Source organism: Cricetulus griseus, chromosome 5 (assembly GCF_003668045.3).
Source record: "Cricetulus griseus strain 17A/GY chromosome 5, alternate assembly CriGri-PICRH-1.0, whole genome shotgun sequence".
NCBI classification, from domain to species: domain Eukaryota; kingdom Metazoa; phylum Chordata; class Mammalia; order Rodentia; family Cricetidae; genus Cricetulus; species Cricetulus griseus.
Window position 1 is genome coordinate 183,071,680 of NC_048598.1, and position 27,408 is coordinate 183,099,087.

The window sequence follows — 27,408 nt, forward strand, 5'->3', positions numbered from 1 at the left end:
GCATCATTGCACTATGGTATCTAGAAAGGACCAATTACACCAGGATACCAAAGAATGAGTGTGCTGCCTTGCATTCTCCCTACCCCTGGTAGTTTCTCTTATTCTGTAATTTAATTCTGTAATCCTGACATTACACATGGAAAGTTCATGATAAAGTAGCTTCCACAATAGTGTATAGTACAAAGGCTAACTGCAAGACAATTTTATGCTGAATCTATAATCTGCCAGTTGAGAACTTCAGGCAGTAGCTGAACTGCTAATAGTCACATGGGGACAAAAACACACTGGGCGGGCTCTAAGAGTTGACAACTAAGGATCACACTACCAGTAGAATGGGAGTTCACAGAAGATGAATATATACATGTTTAGAGAAAACAAAGCCTACTGAATACACCCTTCAGAGTACACTGAGAATTCAAGAACCAGGTCAAGGACAAAAACAACTTCGTTGAGGGCTTATGTTTTTGAAGCTTTTACTTTAGGTGTTGTAAGTCTGTTCCACAGGGTGGGGTGACAGAGCCTCCTCCCTGCAAACCCCCTCTGTGCTCCTCATGTTCCTCCACAGCCGGCAGCTGTGACAGCTCGAGTAAACAAGAGTGATCTGCCACTTCGCAACTACACTTCCTCCTCAGCTCTTCCCTCCCGTGGGATACGATGTGCAGCCACGGAGCAAAGCACCCAGAGCAGCGCCCTCTCACCAGTGTGCTCTTCGGAACAAGGAGCCAAACAACTTCCCAAGCAGCTGATGCCCGGGGCTTGTGAATGAGGGGGAGCCCAACCTGACAACCTCCAGTTTATTTGCTTCGTCAAGGAGAAAATCTTTTAGTTACTTTCTTCACAAAAAAGACACTTTCCTCTTAAAATTGCTGTTTAAAGTGTGTGTGTGGCCCGGCAGTGGTGGCGCACGCCATTAATCCCAACACTCGGAGGCTGAGCTCAGCAGGTGGATCTCTGTGAGTTCGAGACCAGCCTGGTCTACAAGCGCTAGTTCCAGGACAGTCTCCAAAGCCACAGAGAAACCCTGTCTCGAAAAACCAAACAACAAAATAAAAACAAAGTGTGTGTATGTGTGTGTGTGTGCGCGCGCGTGTGTGCACGTTGGTGTCTCTGTGTGTGACTACACAGCACAGCCTATCCTCAAGCTTGCACGTGCCCCACTCAGTTGAGAATACAGGAATGCACTGTCATTCTCTACTATAGAATCTTTTTAAGTATGTGGTATAAAATAATAGCATTTGCTTGTTGTCTCCTAAATCATAAAACACTTCTTCACATAAATTATCACCTGATATAAGCTTATTTGTTACCTAAAGGCACAAGCTGACACCAAATATGTTTTCATTACATTCTGTGACCAGATGAATTAAACTACAAATTGCATCAGTTTGCTAAACAGCCTAGTGCCTGACATGCATATTTATGAATAATGGGAAATGAAATGTTATGAACATCTTAAATATTTGCTAAGTGATGCACATTTTCTTCCAAAAACCAGGATTGTAATAAATCCCTGTAAAATTCCATGATCTATCTCTTTAACTGGGTTCAACAGACAGCCATTTAGTAACTCTCTTAATTTGTTCCTTTTCCTGGCTGCTGTGGCTGTTTTGATATCAGTGCAGTCTAGGCTGGCCTTGAACTGGTGATCCTAGTGCCGCACTTCCTGAATTACAGGTGCAGCCACTGTTTTGGCAATCACACAGTTTGCAAGGGTGAGAAGGAGAGGAGGCAACGGGTCTAGGCAGACAATGCTCACCAAATCTCAACAGCTGCAATTGCTGTGGGGGCACAGGTGCCATGGTGCACGTGGAGGAGTCAAAGGACAACTAGCAGGAGTTGGTCCTCTCCTTCCAGGGTCAGACTCAGGTCATCAGGGGTGGTGTCAAGTACCCTCTGAGCCATCTTGCTGGCCTTAATTAACTATGTAAAGCTATTTCTTGGGACTGGAGAGATGGCTCAGTGATTAAAAGCACTGGCTGCTCTTACAAAGGTTCAATTCCCAGTACCCACAACCATCTGTAACTCTGGCTCTAGGGGATCCAAGGTCCTCTTCTGGCCTCTGTGGGCGCCAGGTGTCAATGTGGTGAACAGATATACATACATACAGGCAAAACATCTACACACATAAAATAAAAATAATAAACTTTATAAAGCAACAAAATCCTAATCTCTCCCCCCCCTTACCCCCCATCCTGTTTTGAGACATGGTCTCACTGTGTAGTGCTGACTGCTGACTTGCCTAGAATTCTCTGTGTGCTGGGATCTTGACCACCTGCTTTTCCCACTGGATACACAGCCATACCTGGAGAGAATGCAGTACAGGACAGCCTAGTATCTCCAGTGGCAGCTGAGTGTCCCGGATGGCACAAGTGAAGGCTTCTGGTATAATGGCCAACCTCCCTTCCCACTAAGCTCTGCCTAATCCCCCTTGCCCCAACACCAAGCCTACCAGTTAGATGCAAGCCAGTGCTTCAGGATTCTGAGAAAATGATTCCAAGAGTCTATTACTTTTGTATGTTTATATTATATATATAATATATAAACAATATATATATTGGTTATATGTATATCAGTCACGTAAAAGCACAGAGCAGGTCACAAACTTGAGAGAGTCAGGACTTCAGTACACAATACGGTGGTGTATGCCAATCAAGTGGTTTAAGTGCGTACTCACCAGCCCAAAGGCCGGAGCTACTACCAAGGTCTACGAGTCTTCCACAACAGGATGAGAGACATCTCACATTTGGACAGGAGATTCACTGGGGTCATTTGGGAGGAAAACTGGTGGGGTGACCTTATGGAGGGACTGATTTGGGTAAAATGGCTCCATTTCCAGCTGAGTGACCACAGACTTCCCTAGCGCTCAAGGTTTGGTAGTGAGGAGAAAACATGTTAAACCCTGACTTTCCTCAGAGGCACTAGCAGCCTCCCTGCATGGTCTGGTAGAGCCTGCTGGAGAAAGGCTCAGGGTCAGTGAATCTCTGGGCAGATGAAAGAACTCCCAGGCCAGGCAACAGGCTCAACTGGCACCCATGTCCAGGTCACAACTAGATGCAGTCTTGTCTGGATGACAAATGCCCTTGGAAAAGTAGATGACCTGTAGACCTCAAAGCAGGGTATAAATAATCTCAATTCCTATGGAAGTTCCTAGCTGTTCCACACAGCTAGATTTCACAGCAGACTGGGTCATACTCAGGCCTTACCTCTTCTAACAGTTTGCAGAAGCCCCATTGCTAAGAGCCACTGGCCTGGCCCAGGCCCACTAGGACAAAGCATACTTTTGAGGGGTGGCTGTCCATGTAGGTCAAAGTAGGAGGCCGCTCTTCCTCCTCTCTTCCTCTACCCCTTCTTCTCATGTAGCTGACTTATTATACATTAAACACTTATTCAAGTCCACAAAATACTGGCTGCCAGTGTACAACAATGTCTACTTCCTAGACAGTATCATTGAAGTTCACGATCAGACCCTGGGAGCTGCCTAGTATATAGCCCAGGCCTCCAATATCAGACAAACCACAGGAGTTGCTGAGTCAACCGAGAATATACTGTTGTGAGCTCATTTTATCATCACTCAGAGTGTGAAATATTTCCATGTGTCATCATAGGCTATGCCTACTGTAAGTCTTGGGACAGTCCACAGTGGCTACTATCAGCACAGTACTGTTTAACTGCCTGAAAGAGAACCCACATGGCACAACTGTGTGTGCAAGAGCCCACAGTGGGCACTTTTCCAGATGCCATGACATAGACAGTGTGCACTGATCCAGTCACAGGACACAGACACAATTCCAGATCAAAAGATCAGAGAGAACAGGGCAGCTGTCCCATAATCCTACACAGATCTCAGTGGCACCTTCTGGACACCTCACAGTTCCTTTGGTTCTGAGCAGTGCAAACTGCAAGGAGCGAGGCAGGTGAAGCTCTCCACAGATTTAAGAGGCTCCTTTAACTTGGATAAGTGGCCAGTTACGCAGTAAACCCAGCAACCGACAACCAGCCCCTGGGAACCCACTTCCATACCAAGGGAAGCACTCGCACCCTGGCCATACCTAGCTGGGAAAGGTCCAGTCTTGTCCAGTGCATGCCTGTGGGGCAGCTCTTAGAAAGAGTCCTGATGAACACCTGCCCAAGGTTGTCCAAGGCCCACAGTGCATCCCGGCAGGCAGCGTAGGTCCTCATGTCCACGTCGGGGGGCAGCTGCACTGTGGAGGGGCGGCACTGCACACTCTGGGCACTGATGTTACACAGGTCCTTGCTGCTCTGGCACAGCCACAAGGAGCTTCCTACAGAAAAGGTTCACACTTGTCATCAACACTGTTTCACTGAGCCAATGGCCCTAAGTGCACAGCACAGCCTTTCTCTTCAGACGGAGCCCAGATACCTGGCGGCCACTGTCTCTGCCTGGAACTCCTCATTACCTTACAGGCTGCAGGTGCATTATACCTCTGATGTTAGAAGGACCACCACCATCAGACATTAAAAAGCTCAAGCCTGACACACTTTAAAGAACTGGAAAGAAAGCAGGACTTTGAAACATTATAAGGCTAGAAGGCTGGGGTAGTGGCTCTGACCTCCATTTCTTTTTTTTTTTTTTTTTTTCCCTTGGTTTTTCGAGACAGGGTTTCTCTGTGGCTTTGGAGGCTGTCCTGGAACTAGCTCTTGTAGACCAAGCTGGTCTCGAACTCACATTGATCCGCCTGCCTCTGCCTCTGCCTCCCAAGGGCTGGGACTAGAGGCGTGCACCACCACCGCCCGGCAGACCTCCATTTCTTATGGCCCAGGATTATGAATGAAGGCCTCAGAGCTCATTTTTAATGCAAAATATTAGGGCTGTCAACTTTGCCAATGCTCAGGAAGCAGAGGGGCCAGCCAGCCCTGGGGAAGGCACTTCCCTAGTTCCTCTGCTAATGGGGGTCTGCAGTGGGCAGCTAAAGAAGGCAGAAATCCTCCTCCCACCCTGGCCTCAAGAGTTATGCTTGCAGTCCTCTGTTGTTTTGGAATTCTTTAATTTGTTTTGAGCTTTTTTTTTAATATTGATTTTTATTTTGTGTGTATGAATGTTTTGTTTGAATGTATATCTGCATCATGTGTATACTTGGTACCCATACCATGAAGGCAGAAGTTATTATATGTAACTCTTCCAACTGGAATTTGAGATAGTTGTGAGCTGCCATGTGGGTGCTGGGAATTAAACCTGAGTCTTCCGGAAAAGCATCCAGTGCTCTTAACCATGGATCCATCTCTCTAGTCCCCCCACCCTTTTTTTTAATTAAAAAGACAGCAGGGCATGGTGGTGCACACCTGTAGTCCCCAGCACTGGGGAGGCAGAGGCAGGTGGATCTCTGAGTTCTGAGTTCAAGGCCAGCCTGGTCTACAAATCAAGTTCCAGGACAGCCTGGGCTACACAGAGAGCCCCTGCCTTGAATAACAAAAAGCAAGCAAACAAACAAACAAGATCTTGATACGCAGTAAGAGTCAGCCAGAAGTGCCAGGCGCTGCCCAGGGAAGTGGTGCATGTGCATACCTCAGCAGACCATTAGTGAGAACTGCAGGCCACCTCCCTCCCGCTAGGGTCAGGTCAGGAAACAACTATCTCATGAGACTCCTGGCAGGACTGTGGCCAGTATAGTCCAGGGGGTAGGTGTTCACTATACTGAAGCAAGTTATTCAGTGCTGATGGCTTCAATGGAACAAACTTGTTTCTTCTTCATCATAGGTATCATGGCACTTTCTCATTTAACCCTCCACATAACCCTGGGAAGAGAGGCTCTGCACTGGCTGCTCTTCCAGAGGTCCTGAGTTCAATTCCCAGCAACCACATGGCTCACGACCATCTGTAATGTAGTCTGGTGCCCTCTTTTGGCCTGCAGGGACACATGCAGACAGAACACTGTATACATAACAAATAAATCTTTAAAAAGAAAAAAAGAGAGAGAGAGAGGCTCTGGCTCCTTCCCAAACAGGCCACCTGCCTACCTAGGGTCCCCAGCTAACTGGGTGGCCCTGTAGCAGGGGCCCAACGTCTGCAGGGACAAGATAAGCCTGAGGCATTAGACCTTCATTCATGTGGTGAAGGGAGCCAGCAGCAAGAAGCATAGGAGAACACAGCTGCTTGGAATGCTCCAGAAGAAACGGGAAAGAACTGCAGGAAGCCATGGCCATGCAAAGTGACACAGGGTCACCTGCTGCCATCCCCTAGGACCACACTTCATGATGACCTCCTTCCAAAGGACACCATCTCAGATTCAGCTTTGCCACCCTTGCTCACCCCTGGTGGCTCTCCTCAACACACCTATCCAGGTATAAGCCCTCAGCCTAGCCCACAGAGCTGCTGGCCCAGAACATGACCACATCCTGCCTCAAGGACTATGATGCCACAGTCGGATGAAGTCGGATGATGGTCTGAAGCATGCAGATGCTGACTACCTTAGCACCAGGTTTCTCAGCCAGGCAAAGACTGACTCACCATCCTGGGTAGGAGCAGGAGAAGCCAACACAAAGGCCCATTTTGTGGCCGAGGCTGTTCCCCGGGGAACAACATTATTCCAGTAAGTTCCTAGAGAGAATAGACATAAAAGTGGGTTACGGTAAGAAAAACAAACCTGTAACACTTCAGTTTTGGTTCTAGACTATAGCTGGCCTTCAAAGCTTTTACAGTGGTTTCTAGCGTCCTTAAACAAAGTGGCATGAGCTACTCATTTTTCTAAGCATCATCAAGAAGAACCATACCTGGTTCACTGAAGCCCAAGGAGGTGATGGACAGAGCTAGGGGAAACTCAGTACTAAGGGGAGTCATTCAGAAATGAACACCCAGCTCATCCACAGACTTGCATGTTCAAAAATTGTTTACTTATTGTGTATGTGACTGTGTGAGTGTACATACATGTGTTAGTGTGGAGGTATGTGCCTACATATGTTCCTGAAGTCCAGAAGAGGGCATTGGGTGTTCCCATCTGCCATTATCCACACAGCACTTTGAGTCAGGGTTTCTCCCTGCTCCTAGGGATCAAGTTCTCTCTACCAGATTACAAGTCAGTCAGTCCCAAACATTCTCCTGCCTCTGCCCACTTTATTGCTGGATTCCAGGGACGTGTGGGATATCTGGCTTGTGTAAGTGCTGGATCTGAACTCCTGCCCTCATATTCTTTCTTTTTTTTTTTTTTTTTAAAGATTTTATTTATTATGCATACAACATTCTGCTTCTGTGTATATCTGCACACCAGAAGAGGGCACCAGATCTCATAAGGGATGGTTGTGAGCCACCATGTGGTTGCTGGGAATTGAACTCAGGACCTCTGGAAGAGCAGTCGGTGCTCTTAACCTCTGAGCCATCTCTCCAGCCCATTCCCTCATATTCTTAACTGTGCAGGTGTGTCCACAAGTGTGTCATGAGATGTGGGTGGAGATTAGAAGACAACTTTTCAAAAGTTAGTTTTCTCCTTTCACCTTGTTTTGGAAGCAGGATCTCTCTTGTTTCTGCCACTGGTCTGTGTATGTGAATTCCTGGTCATTTAAGTCCCCACCTGTCCCCATTTCCCCATAGGAGTGCTGACATTAGTCACTACCACCGTATCTGGCTTTTTGTTGTTGTTGTTCTTTGTTTTTTTGTTTGTTTTTTTAAGTCAGAATTTTCTCTACAAAGCTCTGCCTGGGCTGGAACCCACTCTGTACATCAGAGTGGCCCTGAATTCACAGATCCTCCTGCCTCTGCCTCCTGAGTGCTGGGATTAAAGGCGTGCGCCACCAGTGCCTGGCTGTATCTTGCTTTTTACATGACTTTTAGCGATTGAACACAGGTCTTCAAGGTTTGTGTGGCATGTGTTTTTACCTGCAGAGCCATTTCACTGCCCACCCCTGAGTAGATTTTGAAATCCCAACATAAAATTGAGCTGCAGCTAGGTGTGATGGTACATGCCTGCAATCCTGGCACTTGGGAGGTAGAAACAGAGGGTTAGGAGTTCAAGGCCAGTCTGGCAGCTTGGGCTTTATGAGACTTCGACTCAAATAAAAACGGCCACCAAAAACAAGCTCTGTTTGCCTGCACATATGTATGGGTTCCACTTGTGTGTCTGCTGCCCACACCAGAGGCCACTTGGATCCCCTTGAATGAGAGTTACAGACATTTGTTAGCCACCATGCAGTGTTAGGAACAGAGCCAGCGGTCCTGTGCAAGAGCTGCCAGTACTCTGAACTACTGAGCTGTCTCTCTACCCCTCCATTAGGAGCAGGGCCTGGTGGCACACACCTTTAATCACAGCGCTCAGGTGGCAGAGGCAGGCGGATCTCTGTGAGTTCCAGGACAGCCAGGGCTGTTACACACAGAAACCCTGTCTCGAAAACAAACAACAAATAGAGTAGAAATAAAGCGAAAACAAGAGTAATGGGCTCACCTATGAGGTTTCCTTTAGCAACATGGAATTCATTCTTGCCCGAGGAGACCCAGACGCCACTGTTGTTAACCCCTAGCAGGCTGGGCTGGCACTGAAGCTGCTGAGACCAAAATGCCATGCGCAGTTTATCTGCCGCCTTCTCCACAGGGGCTTGAGCTGCTGTCGCTACTGAGTGCGTGGCATGCATGATGGCCTGGAACAAGCTGCACTGGTCGAACACCACATAGTCTGTGATGCTCACCTGCAGGAAGCACACCTGGTGGGTCCTAGGGATCGAACTCAGGTTATCAGGCTTAGCAATCTCGCCATCTACTCTTGTTGGATTTATTTATTACAGACGTTGGCATGAACACCCTATTCCTGGGACACATTCCCAATTCACACAATGAAATATTAAGTGAAAGTATTACAGAGAGTTTGAATTTATAAAAAACAAAGCAAACATGAAAGAAATCATTAGAAGTTAGTATATCACGCATAACTGCTGCCCTTCTGTCTGTGAAGGAACAGGATAGCTGTGAGTGCTGTCCTCACTGAAGCTGGCATAAACAGCCCCGACTGCAGAGCCTGTGGCCACATTCAGCATTGTGAGCTCGGTGCAGCCTGGCTCCGTGACTCCCTGAGTGTCAAAGAGTGTGTTCCACTCAGAGACTCAAGTGTACATGCCATGCAACTCAGGCCAGTGCTGCTCACTGGAGACCTAGCAGTGACTATGCCAAAGCCACACCAAGTCTGTGACACCCAAGACAGACAGACATGTAAGCAAGTCTTCAACCGAGAGAGAGAGAAGAAAGACCTAGCAGTCACACATAAGAGCCAAAGAAAGCAAAGAACCTTCACTCTGCTCTGTGCCCTATGACAGTCCTGTCCAGCTAAAGTTCCATGTATTATGAAAAAATGCTAAGAGTTTTCTTTATGTTACTTAAAGACGGGCTTCCGGGACAGCGGCACGCAGCACAATGGTAGCACATGGCCCAGCTCAACCACAGAACCACACAGCAGGAGGCGCAGCTGATAAAGTGCTGAGCACACACGGTGACGACTGGAGTCTGGATCCCCAGCGTCCATGTAAAATACCGGAAGGCAGAGAGCGGCCTGCTTTTAATCTCAGTGCTTGAAAAGCAGAGATGGATCCCTGGGTCAAGATGGCTAGCAAGACTAGCCAAGTCTGTGGGCTTTGGGCTCAGCAAGAGACCCTACCTCAGCAGATAAGCAATCAAAGAGGAGCCTCAGCAGCAACTCTGGCTAACACACATGCACACGCACACCCCCCCACACACACAGACACACACATATACACATTCCACACACACACACACACACCACACACACAGACATACACACACACACACACACACACACACACACACACACACACACACACACACAGACACACACACACATATACACACACCATACACACACATACACACACACACACCACACACCCACAGACACACACACACACAGACACAGACACACACAGACACTCACACACACACACATATATGCATATACACATGTATGCACATTATACACAGACACATGTAAACATTCCCTCCGGGGTTTAGCACATACGGATATGTATATATGTTTATGTGTTGTATAATGTACGTGTTCATATATGGTTATAAGTATATGGTAGGTAATTTTAAATCATATATGATCTCGAATATTACCTAGAATATCAAATTATAGACATAGAGGTACGGCATAATACCTTAGGCCCAATGTAAGGAGCTTAGCCTTGAATGGTACCAAGAGAGCAAAGTGGATGTTCTTGCAAAATCCACTCAAGGCTGAGCTGGAACCATGCAAAGTTGGCTTGACTGTACCCCTTACTTCTCACAGTCCTCCTCTCTGGGAGTATGTGGGAAAATGCTTAGTTCTTTGTTGAAATATCATTTACTTAAAGGCCTTTCAAGCAAGTAGAGATAGATGAGTTTTAATTGTGGGTTGGGTTTTCAAACCTATTGTTTAGTCTCTTTTCTTAGCACATTTGTTCAGAATTAAACATCATTATTACCCAGGTCTTTCTTTAAATGGATGTCACTGGGTTTATTTAGCCTATAATGATGAATGCCCAAATAACATTTAAATAAATAATAAATTTCAGCCTGTATTAAAAAGCAAAGAAAGCTTTACAAGTTATTTCCTATGAGGGAAGTTTTTCTGTGTGTGTTTTTAGTACACCCAACCAGAGGAAAGTGTAACCTACCAAATGTTAAAATATTACTAATTTAATGCAGTCTCTTAAGGAAAAGAGAAAGGCAGAAGTGGTGGGTCTCCAAGTCAGAAAGCCCCATCACCTACCTGCCACCAATGGTCATCATCTCCTTGGGGCTTCTTGGGAACTACACCCGTTCTGAACCACAGCTTCCCATGAATGTCCAGGGCCCAGAGTGTGTGCTGATCTCCGAGAGTTATGCAGACAGGCTCCAGAGTTTGCCTTTCACTGAAAGTGAGAGAAAACAGCATCAGCTCCAATCCAGGAGGCACAGCAGGCAGAAGGAAACCTCGCTGGGCATCTCTGCACACGCTTGGCATGGAGAAGAAACGAACTCTGTTCTCAGGGTTATTGAATGGCAGGGAAGGAGCTGAGAGTGGTGTACAGCTGTCTCTGGGCAGACACCATCTTCTCTCATGATTCTACCATCGATGCTTCTTCCAGCTGGGGACATCCCTGGCAGCTTTGAGGCGCAGCTGAGGCTAGCCTTGGCATGCAGCCTACCCAAGCGCTGCAGGCAGGCAGCAGCTACTCACTGCTGCGCCTTCCTTCTTGCTTAGTATCCTCACACCAACTGGCACCCAACTGGCTGCTGCATGGCTCCCCACTAAGCTGCCAGGGCTGTCTCTTGGCTATCTTGGAACACCCAGACCTCAGAGAATCCGGTGGTTCCCATCAGGGGTCCTATGAAGATTTACTGGCTAGCTGAACCCAACCAACATCACCCTGATCTGACATATCTAAGGACCAGTTTTTGTTTCGTCTTTTGTTTTATTGTTTTTCAAGATAGGGTTTCTCTGTGTAGCCATGCTGTCCTGTAACTCACCCTGGAGACCAGGCTGGCCTTGAACTCACAGAGACCCACCTGCCTCTACCTCCCAAATGCTGGGATTAAAGGTCTGTGCCACCACCGCCCAGCCTGAATCTTAAATGGTAAAAAGTAAAATATAGTCCAGAACTAATTTCAACTGACTAGGATAAAAGTACAAGGAAGCATTTGTAGTTACACCATCACAGACTCTCAACAGGTAGCTCTGAATGGAGACCCTGAGAACTGGCCACTCTGATGTGCTTTTTTTCTTTTTTTGGAGCTGAGGATGCCCCTGAACACTGGTTTTCTTGCCTCTATCTCCTAAGTGATGAGACTTCAGGCATGTGCCACTCAGCCCAGTTTATGTGGTACTGAGGATGGGACTCAGGGCCTTGTGCATGCAAGGCAAATACTCTACCAACTGAGCTCTATACCCAAACCCCAACACATGTTGTAATGTGACCAGCAGAGGAGCATGGAGTATTCCCAAAGTCAGTCTGTTGAGGCTGGCATCACCATGGAACCAGAAAAAGCTCACCTAGGTGCCTGGTCAGAGATAAATGTAACACTGCCTGGGCCCATAATACCTGACAATGTCACACTTCCACTGCTCCCCTTCAGGACAGAAGGGGCTCACGCCCTCACGGTATAGGAGGGCCCTCTGCTCCGTCAGTGCCCACACCACACTGTTCCGGGCAGTGATCTGGGACAGCGGACAGGGACAGTCAACCTTCACAGCTCGGGCACAGGGCCGATCCACACTGAGACCTGTAGCAAGAGGGGAAAGTCCACAGATTCATCAGCAGCATGTCAGACCCTAGTCTGCTCTGTGATTTTCTTTTTTGGGGGGGAGGTACTTTTGCTATTTATGGGGTCCCATAATAAATACCCTTTCTGAGATTTTTATCAATAACAACAAAAGGTAAGTAAGTTATGCTTCAAGGTGGCATCTGTCTGAGGCAAATTTGGATGTCATTTGGAAAGTAAAGAAATATAATTTAGAACTTTCTGGTGTTCCAAAGTAGCTTACAAATCTCAGCTGGACAGTGGTGACACACACCTTTAATCCCAGCACTCACGAGGCAGAGGCAGGCAGATGTCTGTGCGTTCAAGGCTAGCTTGGTCTCAAAATCGAGTTCAGGACAGCCAGGACTGCTGTTACACGGAGAAACCCTTTTTTTTGGGGGGGGGGTGAGTTTTCAAGGCAGGAAAGCAGCCATCCTCGAATAAGAGCATGGAGGGCTTCTCTTCTGCCAGCAAGGCTGTGTTCTCCCCTGGGAGACAAGGGGTCCTCAGCTGCAGACCTAGCAGCTCAGGAAGCTCTACTCCCCTGTTCTCCACTTACAGTGTGGGGCTACCCTGCTAACGCGCAAACCCCCACTTCCCAGGAAACCTGAGATCTGTCATACTAGCAGTCAGGGCTTTAGGGCTCTTTGAGGCCTGTCAGTAAGGTGTGCCATGCACCTGAATGAGGTCAAAGGTAACTACTGAGGGAGAAGGCAGGACAGCTAATATCCAAACCCCAGATGCCATAGCCTTGGGCTGCAAGCAGGCCCTAGCGGTGTAGTCACAAAGGCACCCACAGTCTGCGCAACTGTGCAGACTCACCTGTAGGACTTCTTTCTGCAAATCCTTACCAGGCCCACACTCACCCAGCAGTTGGAGAGGGTCAGCATAATTTGAAAACTGCTCTGGTGACTGCTCTGGCATTGTGGTTAGGAGGTCACCTGCTCCTCACCTGCAAGTTCAAAGTACCCCTTTCCCTGCCAGGACCAAAACCAAATGCCTTGCCAGTTGGGTGTGCGTGTATCAGAGTAGCCTGTTTCCAATCAAAGACACAAAAACTAACTAAACAGAAGGCTCTAGCCTCACACGTCCATGAGGCTGGCAGAGCTTCGACCAGTATGAGGCTCCTTCACACCTGACAGCCAGATGAGAAACCAGCTTTCAGTGTGGAGAAGCATCCCTGGCTGATGGTGCATTCCAAAGATGAAACCATGCTCTCAGGACAAGAATTATTATATGACTACATCAATCTTCATGTAAATCCAATATGGCCTCTTAACAGGCCCAACACAACCCCTGCCACCACCCTCCCTCACCCCCCATGCTGACAGTACAGAAACACTGACTCATTACAGTTTATTTTTTAATAAACCAGTCCCACTGTACCCGTTCTAGCAGCTAAAGGTTTCCCTAAGGGCTGTTTCCTAGGACGAGTCAATCTGCTATTTACAGCAAATTACTTCTTATTGTCTTTCGCTGAATCCACATGTAAATACACATACAGGTTCTGGGCTTTGACCTAGCTGGGAAAAGGGAGGTGACGTCGAGTTGTGCCTATTACTCTTTCCTCTTAGGAATGGATGCAGCAAGGCACGTAAAAGGCACTGGGAGCTGTAGAGCATAGGGCTCTGCATCCTGCCTGGCTGCTGCACTGCACCCAGTCATCTAGTCACTCTAGCCCAGACCCAATGTGGGGAGGGGACTGCTCTCCATGGTAAACCCTGGGCTTCTACAAACGTTTTCACTTAACTTGCTTTTCGGTCTCTGTATCCTGTGACTGCTCTCAGAATGTGACTAGCAGCAGATTCAGCAAATGACAAGAACAATGTACATGGCCTTCGACTACCTGTCTGAAGGTACAGATCTCCATTGGTCCTGATGATCCAGGCTGTGTCATCACTCAGGGCCACAAACACGGCCTGGGGCAGAGCCTCATACCAGTGCCGCTTTCCCTTGATGGTAACTTTGCCACAAGCAAAAGCACGGTTAGATTTCTGTTCAATCTTCCAGAGAAGAGCCCCTAGGAGGAAAAACATTCTACTCACTGCTCAACAAACATGAGATTCACCTACACAAAAACTCCATTCTGGGTAGTGCAAGGGATCGCTTCCTAAAATACATCTTGTTGCTTCTAACTCAGGGAAGAGCCCATCATGCCAGAGTTTGGACTGTTGTTGGACATCAGTGTGAGTGAGTCCAAAACTTGCTTTCCTCATCTGAAAAATGGGGTTATTTCTATCTTCTGGGGCTGACCCAAAGGTCAGATGTGAGACGCCCACCTTGAGCGCACAGGGTTGGACAGAGTCAGCCATTCACACAGGGGGTGTGTGTGACAGCACCGTCGTAGGCTTCATTAGTTACGTGAGGCACCACTAATGCCCAAATATTAACCTCGGGGACTCAAAGGGAGGGCCTCTTCTGGACCACTTACATGAAAGCTCTGCATCTGAGTTTAGGGAGGCGTGTTTTCATTAAAAGAATTCTGAGGAGCAGATAAAGGAGGCAAGAGAAGGTGGAAGGCAGGCCAACAGCACTATAGACGAAGGCTGTGACACTGGGGGAGGTGAAGAACCACCGAGGAATGAATGAGCATGCACTGAGCTAAACCATAAACCAGGTCTACAGTGGTCATGTATGCAGCTTCCTCCCCTACTCCACTCTGCAACACGACATGGCACAGGGCCTGAGGCATCCAAAGATGTGAACCCAGAACACAGCCATCTCAGCTGTAAATGGTGACCTCACAGAGACAGATCCAGCCGGAGAAACCAAGGAATGGTTGGGAAAATAAAAAGTAATTAATACCATCAGCAGAGAACCAACGTTTCTAAATGGCTAAGAGGATGAATCCAAAAGTATGTGACAGAAACAGGAAAAAGAATTAAGACATACAATTACACGATGCTAGCTAATGGAGCAGGCTATTACCTCAGCCAATCTCCAGGGAAAAATAGTTTCCAAGCAAGTAGTGAGAGAAAATGAGCAAACCACCCCTCAACGCTAACATTTTAACAAGAACTCCCTGTCTTTTGCTTCTCTGCCATGACCCCCACTGCTTCAGAATAAACATGCATCCAGCATTAGGAAGAAGCAAATGAGCATAGTGGGGGTTATGCCTATAACCTCAGCTTTTGGGAGAATAGGACAGGAAGACCCAAATTTTGAGGCCAGCCAGGACTCCATAGCGAATTCAAGGCCAGCCTGTGCTATATAGCAAGGTCATGTCTAAAAACAAAACAAAACAAACAAATAAAAACCCACTAACAAACAAGTAAATAAATCTAGGTAGATAAGAGAATTATCTCAGCTTACCAGAACTGTATTTTTAAAAGCCTCATTGGCTTCACTAAAATGCTAAAGGCTGGCATGAAAATCTGAGGGCCTTTCCTATTGCAGGGAAAAAAAAAAAAAAAAAAAAAGCTTCTGAAAAGTAAATCAGATGACTGGAACATATCCAGCATATATCCACAGGCCTGTCTTCACTAGTTCAGTTGCTTTATAGCAATACTGACAAACAGAAATACATGTTATTTTTATGAGGATTTAGTGTGCCAACATGACTTAAAAAAACCCTCAAAATTCAAATTATTTGTATAGCTTACAAAAATATGTTCACATGCTATGTTATCACTGCAATTAATAAAATAAAAAAACCAAAAATTCAAGCAAGTATGCTGAACACCCATTATCCTATCGGGTGTCACAGAAAGTATTCATGATCTTTACAGAACCCAGTAATCTGATGACAGTATGCTGTTGCCCGAGGAGAGCTGCCCTGGGATCTGGGAGCAGGGTTGGCGGGTTGGGAAGTGGGAGCGGGGAGGCGAACCTGAGGGAGAGACTGCCACCTGCTGGACAGCATCTTCAAACCTCTGCCAGCGCAGCCCTGCACCAGGCAGGGCACTGCAGAACAGGCCACCTTTGTAGTCCAGGCACCAGATAAACTTTTCCGAGACTGCCAAGCTGAGAATGCCATAGCCAGGACCCGAGTAGCCCATCCAGCTCTCTGCAAACTAACAAGAACAGAGGCCAGTGAGTTCCGTGGCAAGAGACACTGCTTCATCATATTGTTACCACCAACAACAGTGGGCAAACGATTAAAGAGAAAGGGTCTTTGAGAAGCCCTGCTCTCCTTGGATCCAGTCTCAGAAACACTCTGGAACAGGAGCTGTGGTCCTCATGGAAGACCCCATAATCTCCCTGGGTAACACTTTCTCATGGTGTAGCACCTTCCCTAAGCAACGCTTAGAGGTGTATCCAACCATTTGACAGAACAAGAAGCCATCGCCATCCAGTAAGTCCACACTCAGGAACCATACAACTGAGCTACCCCACCTCCAGAAAGAAGTTTGCCAAAGACCCTAACATTTTCAGTAAGCTTATGATTGCATGCTGGGCTGTGCTTATAGCGATCCTGGAGAGCATGCTCCACACAGGACACAGGCTACGCATGCCCGGGCAGAGCATGCTCCACACAGGACACAGGCTACGCATGCCCGGGCAGAGCATGCTCCACACAGGACACAGGCTACGCATGCCCGGGTAGAGCAAGAAATCACACATCCTAAGAGATCTGCCTTCATTCTATGCATACCTTACTTTACACAAGGAGGCATGTTCATCAACACACGTATGAAAGTCAACTTTTTGTAAATTTACTGTGACAGATGCACTATGGGAACAGGACCACTGTATGCAATAGTTTTTCAAGCATTGTTCTAACCTTTGGGCACCTGGCATATTGTACATGAACAGCTAGGAGAAATGTGAGTGAGACACTGTCTGAATTTTGTCCATTAAGGCTTTGTTGCATTATTTTATTTGTATTTCACATATTTAGCATAATTGTGCATGTGTACACATGCGTGTGCAATAGCATGTGTGTGGGTTTGTGAGAGCTGGTCCTCTCCTTCCATCATATGGGTCCTAGACATGGAGCACTGACCTGCCATGCTGGTCCCATGCTGCTAGGACTAGTTCAAAAGTCAAATAGTTACACAAACACTTGATATGGAAGCTGGTGTACGAAAGAGAATGGTGCCTACCTCCTCCCCACTTGGCTATGTTCACCATGGCAAACCTTTTTTTGTTTTTAAATACTTTATTTAACTTTATTTTATGTGCACTGGTGTAAGGATACCAGATCCCCTGGAACTGGAGTTACAAACAGCTTGAGCTGCCATGTAGGTGCTGGGAATAGAACCCAGGACCTCTGGAACAGCAGCCACTGCTCTTAACCACTGAGCCATCTCTCCAGCCCCCATGGCAAACTTTTTTCACCTAGCCCTTGTTCTCCAAAACAGAACAACAACCAACATGTCTAAGCTTTTCTGCCACATGGAGCAAGACCAGGTGTGGCAAAACTTGGTAGGTGACGCCAGAGGTCCAAGCTCATCCCCACAGGTGACGGCTTTCCCAAGCTTCCAACAAGTCCTAACACAGACCAACAGTTATGAGCTCCCAGCCAATGTCTATGCCAGGTGATCACCCTGTTGTGGCTTTCCAGAGACATGGGGTCCCCTGCTAGCTGTCAGTTAAGAGCACGTAGGAAGCAGCGCACTGCAAAGATGGGCACAGAGGCTGCTGGACAACAAGTCCAACTTCAGGGACACTGACGTTTGAGACACCACTTTACTTTTCTTAGTTTCAGTTTCTTCCTCCAAAAATGAGGAAACTGCACCTCTGTCCTCATTTGTTCTGTTCTTAAAGAAGTGACTTAAACTGGGCAGTGGTAGCGCATACCTTTAATCCCAGAAATTGGGAGGCAGAGGCAGGCGGATCTCTGTGAGTTCAAGGCCAGTCTGATCTACAGAGTGAGTTTCAGGACAGCCAGAGCTGTTACATAGAGAAACCCTGTCTTGAAAAACCAAAAAGAAGAAGAAAGAAAAAGTGACTTAAATGAGTGATGTGTTTAGCAGAGACCTGCACATGGTAAGAACTGATAAACATCCCAATTTCTTAGCTCTAAAGATATAGTGGTGGCCTCGCACCAATGACTAGGGCATGTGGTCATGCAGGGTTAGTTCTGAAGCCAAATACATTTGCTAAGACTTACTTGCTGTAGAAAGTAAGTATCTAGAAGTCATTTTTAGGGCTGGGCATGGTGGTGCAACACTTAATCCAAGCACTCTGGAGGCAGAGGCAGGTAGATCTCTGAGTTCAAGGCCAGCCTGGTCTGTATAGTTAGTTCCAGGACAGCCAGGGCTGTGCAGAGAGACCCTGTTTTTTAAAAATCATTTTTAAAATAAAAGTCCTAAGAACAGTAAATTACACTGGCTGAGAAGCCCATAGCAGACTATGGGCTTCATTCTGCAATGTGTGTCCTGGGGGCACTGTGTGGATGCTGAGGAAACAGCATTTTTGGAAAGGCTCCAATTCATATTGATGTTCCAAGCAGTCAACCAACTGTGGAGAATGGCAGGAACTACCCACCTCATGTGTGTTCAGAGCAAAGAGCCCTCTGCCCAGTGGTGTTCCAATGGCCCCAGGCTACCTTAAATGCCCAAAGTGGGCTGGCCTTGCAAGACACCACTTTTCTGAAGTACTACAGTTCCAATTATTCAGGACCCCTCATAGGACATTGTCCCAAACCCAGACTTCAAAGCTGCAGATTTTGCAGGGGTAGGCTTTCCATAAGAAGGAAAACAAATGAGCCAAGGGTGCCCCTTAAAAGAAAAACAGCAGCTGCACCTTAGTTCTGTTTCCTCCATCAGCACACAGACCTGATCTGCCTTGAGCAGTGTGGTGTCGTCAGTCCCCGGCTGGCTCAGGTCCTGCAGAGAGCGACCAGCTTCAAGCTCTGCCACACTTGTCTCCGAGGGTGAAGATGGAAGTCCATGGGCATAAATGTCTTCCTCATCACTGGATGTCACTGCCTCATCTTGGAGAGGCTGGTCCAGCCAATGTTCACGGGTGTCGGCCACCAAGGCAGAGACAAGAGGTGTGGTCTCCTGCGCCCCCATGTTCCCTGTGCCACATTCAGAAGTGGGTGTTTCTTTCTGGCCTGTGTCATGATCAGTGACCACATGCCAAGGATTTGCGCTCAGGTGGCTAGGAACCTCCACATGGGTCAAGATGTCCGGTTCTGGGCTGGCCTCCTCAGTGCTGACTTCACAAACTCCAATCCCAGGCAGCCACTGCTCAGCACCTGGGGGCCAGCTGAGGCTGGAAGGTACAGTGAGTGAGTCCAGAGGAGGGGCTTCAGAAAAAGTGCTCTGGGGGTCACTGGACACGATGGTGTGCCCTTCCTGCGCCTCAGCGGAGCTGTCCTGCTCCTGCAGGCATAACTGTGCATGTACTGCAGCAGCAGCAGGATCAGCAGCAGGATCAGGCTCCTCTTTAAGTCCTGGGATGATGTCATCACCTCCATCCTCCCCTGGTGGAAAGTGTAAACCCGACACTCCATTGACCAGGTCCACGTCCTGTATGTGGTCACAAGCTTCCTCTCCAGTGCCATTTTCTTCAGCCACTGGGCCAGGGGCAGACTCGGGCACCTCCAGGATACTGAATGTTTCAGGGCCATTGTCTTCGGGCACGATCCCATTCACCTCAACACTGGGGTTGCTCTCCTGGTCTGGAGACCCTGTGCTCAACTGGTCCACACTACTGGCCAGAGCACTTGAGGTCATAGACAAGAGCTCTGTGTTCAAAGACTGGGGGCTGCCACCAGGGAACTCGGAGCAGGGAGTTGACTCGAGGGAACTGTGGCAGGTGCTCCTGGTTCCACCTTCTAATTTAAAATGAGAACATTCAAAATAAGGCACGACTCTACAGGAATAACCAGAATATGAAAATAAGACTCTACAGGAATAACCAGAAAATGAAAAAAACATTTGGCTCAAGAAAAAAAAAATTTTTTTTGGGGGGGGGTTTCAAGACAGGGTTTCTCTGTGGCTTTGGAGCCTATCCTGGCACTTGCTCTTGTAGACCAGGCTGGTCTCGAACTCACAGAGATCCGCCTGCCTCTGCCTCCCCAGTGCTGGGATTAAAGGCGTGCGCCACCAACACCCGGCTTAATGAAGGAAGGGTATTTAGTAGGGTACAAATTAATCTCTACAGTTCCAGAACTTGGGAGGTAGAGACTGGGAGCTCAAGAGTTTGAGGCTAGTCTGAGCCACACAGTAAGAAACCAGGACTCTGTTCTCACACCCCTGTAAAAACAGGAGGAAACAGGGCAGTGGTCCCAGCACTTGGGAAGAGAGTCTCTAAGTTCAAGGCCAGCCTGGACTGCAGAGTGAGTATCAGGACAGGCCACCTGAAACCCTGTCTCAAAAACTTAAAAATTCAAAAAAGTAGAAATGATCTTATGTCAGGAATGTCCAGAAGCCTCATTACAGAAATGCTAGGAGAATGGAATAGGAATAAAATACCATGGATCATAGACCAACTTTTTTAAATTGTCAAAATGCTTAAGAGCTCAATAACATTTTCCTTCAATAATGTAGCAACTTTAGCTACAAGAGTCAATAGCAGGAGTGAAGAGCTTAACAAGTTCTTTATGACTTGATCCCAGTACTTGGGAGCCAGCCAGAGGCAGCAAGATCTCTGAGAGTTCAAGCCCAGCCTGGTCTATACAGTAAGTTCTGGGACAGCCAGGGCTACACAGAGAAATCTACCTCAAAAAAAAAAAAAAAAAAAAAGTAAGATGTCAAACAATTATACCACCATGAGCTCCATTTCAATGACTGTCCCACATGTTTGTAGGGTCTCTGGTGCGATGAATGGAATGTATGGATGTGGTATTTGAATGTAATTGGCTCCCATAATCTCCTAGGGAGTGGCACTATTACAAGATGAGGCTTTGCTGGAGGAAGTGTGTCAGGAGCGGGCAGGCTTTTAGGTTTCCTATGCTTAGGTACTGCCCAGTGTCTCAGTCAAATTCCTGTTGCCTGCAAGGTGTACGACTCTCAGCTACTACCTCAGCACCACGTCTGCCCGCATGCCAGCATGCTCCCCCCATGATGATAATGGACTGACTGTCTGACACTGTAAGCGAGCCACCCCAATTAAACGTTTCCTTGTAAGAGTTGTCATGGTCATGAAGCTTCTTCCCAGCAGCAGAAACCCTAAGACAGTAGACAAATCAATTATCTTATGTTAAATATCTTAAATATTAAGAAGAGCAAAATCCAGACCGTTTGATCAGACCTCACCAACACAGAGCTTATGTGTTTACATGTGCACTGTTACTTTGTGGGGAGGAGTGCTTTCAGTGTGTGAAGTGCCCTGACTGGCCAGGAGTAGCAAATACCCATTTCTCGAGAAGCAGCAACCAGGTAGACGTGCACATCCCCAAAGGTTCGGCCCTAGGTGCCACATGAGTCCGCCCGCAGACAGTACCTGTCTTTCTCCTCCTCCTCCTCTTCTTCACTTTGATGGGTTTCACAATAAGCTCCTGGTCGAAGTCTTCAGAGCTTATAACACTGAACCTCTGTGAGGATGGCTGGCTACCCTGGTCCAGCTCAGGGGCAGCCTGAAGTCCCAGCAACAGCAGCCCAGAACCACTGTCAGTAGAGTTGAGGGAACTGCTCCTGCTCCGTTGCTCACTGGCCACAGAACTAGCCACTGAAGAGCCTCGAAGCCTTGTCTCACAAACAGTGGCCCCTGGTGACTTCTCCAGATGTTGCCCATGGACCTGATCTGAACATCTTGTCTGCAGACCATCTCTCACTGAGAAAGAAGAGTTTAGTTTACTATGGTTCTTTCAGAGACATCGTATGCATCACTCAGTTTGCTAGAAGTCACAGGAAGACCAAGATCCTCTCCTACTAAAAACCCAGCAACTCCAAATTCTCCAAACTCAGAGAGACTCAAAGGACCACACAGAAGATGGCAAGGGGCCTTTGTGCTCCAGGAAGCTCATATACTAAAGTCAGTAAAATAACTCACTGCAGTTGTCTTTTGTAAACACCACCAGTAACAGAACATCACTAAATATGAAGCACTTCTCATTTCAATTTTACAAATTCTTAGTAAATTTTTCTGTATCAACAATAGTTAAGTTAGGGTCGGGCATTGAGTTTGAGACCAGCCTGGTCTACCAGAGTTAGTTCCAGGACAGCGTCTAAAGCCACAGAGAAACCCTGTCTCAAAAACAAAACAAAAGAAAAGCTAAAAACAAATCCAAACAAACAAAAACATTATGGTTTGCATGAACTATAAAATTAAAAACCAAAGCACAGGGGAAAACATCAATCCCAAAGGACAGTCTGTGTCTAGGGCAATAGATACATACCAAATTACAAGTTTCATTGTTTTAAAATTACACAAATCTGTGTCTCAGAGACATTAACTACATACAGCATCTCAGACAGGGCACCTGGGGCCAGGCAAGTGGTTTCTGATTTCTCCTTCCCAGTCACCCCACCACCCCTCTTCACAGTTAGAGGCAGCTCCACCACTCTGAGACTGTTCAATATATATCTTAAAGCAGGTCACTTCCATGACAAGCATTCTGCACACTTTCAGGATCCTAAAAGCCTCCAAATATCCCCATGTCTAAGCAACCCCCAAACTTTCATTTTCTTTTTTTGTTGTTATTTGGTTTTGGTTTGTTTTTCAATACAGGTTTTCTCTGTGTAGCCCTGGCTGTCCTGGACCTCACTCTGCTGACCTCATGTGCTTCAGCCTCCCTGAGAGCTGGGATTAAAGGCGCACAGCTTTAATGGTTTAAGCTACATTTATCTACCACAAGCGGGAAGGACTCAGTACACCCAGCACACTTGGCAATGAATACAAACCTATGGATGCCAGTCCCTCAGGCCTGCTTGAAATCCTTATAATGTTCCTATCTCCCTTCAGGAAAAATATCTCATTTTCTGTGCAGGTAACAGACACAATATCACCCAATCCTTCCAAACCAGCCACAGTGGCCTGTCAAAATAAACAAACATGAAGTCAGGCATTAAAAAAACAAAAACAAAAAACCATAAACAAGTAAGTGTGACAATCCAAATAATTGTAATTGTTAGGTTTTTGTTATGGCAGTTCCTGGAAAACACTTAAAAAGCAATTCAACCCATAGGTGGGTAGTATTTGATACACGGGACCTAAGTCATGTAACTTGGCACTGAGGAGCCATGATGGTGCCAGTGAAGTGCACAGCTGCTCCCATCTCTCATCCATGCTCTTCCTGGACTTGCTAGCTCTCACCCTTCTTATGACATGAAGCTCATACTCCTCATCAGGGCAGGAGGTCTGGCCATTCTGACCTGCCTGTCATCTATTGTGCCTCAAGGAAATCAGTGAGTGCCAGGCCAACGCCTAGCCTGTTCCTTGTGGCTTATGCACACAGCACGGGCTTTTCTCCAGCTGGGCTTTCTTTCCTGTTCACTGGAAAGGCTCAGCCTCAAGAAGTGCTGCTTGAGCACTGTCATCTTGAGGGATGACTAAGACTCCCCAATGGCTGACAGCATGTACTACAAACTCTATGTCATGCGTCTCTCCTGGGCTGGCTAGGAATGATACATCAGCCAACAAGCGCCTGTACCGTGTGCTTTCCTGTGGAAGAAGGGGAGCCTTGCAGCCCAAGTCTTTTGAGTGAAAGAGGAGGGGAAAAGGGTCCCTGGCTAAAAGGAGATGTCACACAGGGTTACCCTGAGTCCACACAAATTTCAGCTGACAGTGTGCATGAGAGAGGAGTTCAATGCAGGAGACACTGAGCCTAGGTTCTCTGCTAATTTTTAGGTAGTCTTGACAGAAAGCTGGAAACATGATAGCAGGTTCCCAAAGCTGCCAATCATGTTGCTTCAGAGAGGTGCAGACTCTGACGGTGGAAGCAGCGTCTGTTCACAGACACACCGTCTCCACTGCCCTGTATGAAGTGAAGTTAATTACACCTGCGCTGAGTGGCACAGGGAATGTGCTCAGATGAAAGGACTGACGCATAATTGCAACATGTCTAAAGCCAATAATTAAGAAGTTCAACAGGAGCCCAGGAGAAAAATCAAGTCATCCACAGTGGGAGAAACCAAATAAACAAATGAAGGATTAGAAGGTGACCCCTTAATCCAGGAACCTGGTGCCCCACTGTACAGATAAGGAGCCAAGTTATGGCAGATCAGAGACTTACAGGGCCAAGTTACCTCTGCACTGAAAGTGTTACCAAGCGCAGCTGGTAACTAGGGCGGTGTCGGTGGGGTGGGAGCAGGTGAGTTTGAGTCTCCACAGATGCTCTCTCCAGAGATGCAGCACCACAGGCCCACAGAGCTCATGTGGAAGAAGAGAGCCTGGCCTGGATGGTGAAGGCAGAGAGTAGGAAGTCTGATCTCACGACAAGAAGTAGCTGAAACCAAACAGCTTTGTTTACAGTCCTCAACCAGATTCTGGAAGTAACCTGTTATCACCCAGATCTAGGCAGAACCTGTTTTCTACCTTGAGTTAACGATCCTGGGAAACTGCCAAGATATGTCAGTAAGTTTCTAAAAAGAAGGGAAAAGGCAAAATAATATGGCTATCTTTGGATAAGCAGCACAGTAAAAGAAACAAACAAACAAACCAAAACAGCAAGAGGGGAAGAGTAATTGGAGGGAAGGAACCTTCTCCTGGGCAGACACTACCCGTGAGGCGTGACGGTCAATCCTCAGAGTTACTGTTTCTGTCATGTTTGAGTTGCCACTGGATGAGACTATAGTCAGAAAACACACAACTTAGAAAGGCCTGGTAGCACAGATGTAATCCTGGGTGTTTGGCAGGCTGAGGCAAGGCAATCAAAGTTTAAGGCCTACCTGAGCTATACAGAAAGGGTTCAAGATCAGCTTGGGCAGCTTAGTGACTGCCTTTCTCAAAATAAAAAGTAAACAAAACAAAACAAAACAAAAACAAAACAAAACAAAACAGGGCTGATGAGACAGCTCAGTGGTAGAGCACTGGCTAGCATTCATGAGGCCCTAGTACTGCAACACGCCAAACTAAAACAATGCACAACCTACAAGTGAGGGTGCAGCTAAGAGATAGAGTATGTGCTTAACGTGCACAAACCCCTTGGATTCAATCACAAGAAAAACGTATGTATGCGTGCATGAATACAGACAGACATACATGCATGCATGCATGCATGGAAAGGAAGGGAAGGGAAGAGAAGGAAGAGTGGGTTGGTGAGAGGTTTGGTGGTAAAGGTACTTACCATCAAACCGGATGACCCGAGTTCAATCCCTGAGACCAGTGTGGAAGGAGAGAATCAACTCCACGAGCTGTCCTCTGGCCTCCACACAGGTACCAGGACATGCAGGTGTAGGCAAGTAGGCACATGTGTGTACTCGAGAACACACACGAACGCACACAACATACACAAATAGATTTAATTTTTTTAAAATGACTCAGAAAGGTTATAAAGAACAAGTTTTATTTTGGGTTTTAGAGACCACAAAAAGCATCTAATTTCTTGGTAGAGTAGGACTATGGGTATCAAAAAGCAAGTTTTCTTTCTTTCTTTCCTTTTTTTTTTTTTTTTTTGACTCTGGGTTTCTTAAAAATTATTTTTCAATGCCTCAAATGAAAAGAAAAAAAAAAAAAAAAAAAAAAAGCAAGCCCCAGAGTTGATTTTGCTCCTTTCCTTTTCCAGGAGCCCGTGGCTGAACACCTGTGGAGCTGCACCCTCCTGCCCTGTGACCCCAAAAAGAGATGTAGTCCCCCACACACCTGATTGATGGTATCCAGAAGATAGATACTGTATTCATTCCAGCTCAACACCCAGCCTTCTCGGAAGAAGCATGACACGAGCCCCAGGTGTTTCTCAGGAGCGCTGCAGCTTCCCCCATCAGAGGGTTCCAGACGAGGGTAGAGCTCAAAAGGTGTGACCCCTCCAGCAAAGACATCCTTGAGGATAAACGTGGCTTGAACAGTCCCATGGACATCAGCCTTCCACAGCCGGAGCCCAGGCCGGGCTGCGTATAGAGTTAGATCACTTTGCTTACACAGTCCTGGTATAAAACAAGCACCAAATTTCCCAGTACTAAAATTGGAAGAAAAAAAATGAAAGAAAAAAAACAAAAACAAAAACAAAACAGGCATGGACTGACTTGAAGTGATATAACTGTCAACTCCTAATATCAACTCTAAGAATCAATCTACTGACTAACACAAATCATTGCTTTTCTTGTCCTCTCCACTGTTTATTGGTGACTATGTCACACTGGCATCCTTTGTCAACCAGGCCCCACCACGGCCTCACAAGTATACCCCACCTGGAGCACACATCCTAGATTCTGAGGTCATCAATGGTACCCACACAGCTTGCTTGTGTCCCATGCTTACATCCATCCTCCCTTTAATCCTTGTTGGGACTCCATGAGGCAACCAGTATAACTTCTGTTACCAAACAAAAAGTGACAAATACAGGGTTGTCCCTGCTGACTCTGTTCTGCAATGCTGTTTCCTCTAAAGCCTATGGTCATTCCCTATCTTCCTGAATGGAAAGCTTTACATCGAGAGTAGCTCATCTGTATCTCTTTCAAAATTTCTCCAAACCCAACAACTGTACCACTTTCCCTTCCATCCTCAAGCTTGGTTATTATTTTCTTATAAAACTGTGAAATACCCAATACACACAAAAGAGCATACGCAGGAGCTGGAGAGATGGCCCGGTGGGAAAGTGCACTGCTGCTCTTGTAGCTGTCCCAGAGCTGGTTCCCAGCACCCACAAGGTGACTCACCATCAGCTGCAGCTCTAGATCTAGGGGATCTGATGGTCATCTCCGAGCTCCTCAGGTACCAGGCACTCACGCGCTGCACACACACATGCAGCCACAACATTCACACACAGAAAATAATTTTTTTTTTTTTGAGACAGGGTTTCTCTGCACATCTCCAGCTCTACACAAACACGTATACATAGTGTACACATATACACCCCAATTCTTGACAATTTTAAGTAATTTGTCTTTTACACTTAACACTGTTTCTAAGATTTATCTTTGATTTTAAAAAAGGAAGCTATAGTGCTTATTCATTTTGACTGCTATATCTTTTTTCACAATTTATTTGATTTTTAAAATTATCCTTTTTGAGATAAGATCTCATTATATAGCGAAGAGTGACCTCACATTCAAATTCTGTCTCACTCACTCTCTTATATTCTACAGCGACTACACCTGACTTTATATTGTTTTAAAATTTAATATATATTGCTACAAAATGTTTCCTTGGGATACTGGAATATGCATGGGTTTGGGGAAAGTATAACATATCTATGAATC

The 27,408-nt window shown here is 46.7% G+C and overlaps 1 protein-coding gene across 11 annotated transcripts in view; it reads right to left on the minus strand.

The window, feature by feature from the left end:
• Tecpr2 (tectonin beta-propeller repeat containing 2) overlaps positions 1-27,408 on the minus strand; it is a 90,659-nt gene that overhangs the window by 26,662 nt on the left and 36,589 nt on the right. For all 11 annotated transcript variants that reach the window (XM_027416612.2, XM_035445378.1, XM_027416617.2 and 8 more), the window contains 11 exons: positions 25,853-26,165; positions 22,954-23,086; positions 21,554-21,883; positions 18,937-19,943; positions 16,044-16,227; positions 14,061-14,234; positions 12,016-12,196; positions 10,704-10,845; positions 8,391-8,631; positions 6,467-6,556; positions 4,050-4,283 (listed from right to left, as the gene is read on the minus strand). In XM_027416612.2, the coding sequence (XP_027272413.1) occupies positions 4,050-4,283; positions 6,467-6,556; positions 8,391-8,631; positions 10,704-10,845; positions 12,016-12,196; positions 14,061-14,234; positions 16,044-16,227; positions 18,937-19,943; positions 21,554-21,883; positions 22,954-23,086; positions 25,853-26,165 (3,029 nt within the window). The remainder of the gene's footprint in view (positions 1-4,049; positions 4,284-6,466; positions 6,557-8,390; positions 8,632-10,703; positions 10,846-12,015; positions 12,197-14,060; positions 14,235-16,043; positions 16,228-18,936; positions 19,944-21,553; positions 21,884-22,953; positions 23,087-25,852; positions 26,166-27,408) is intronic.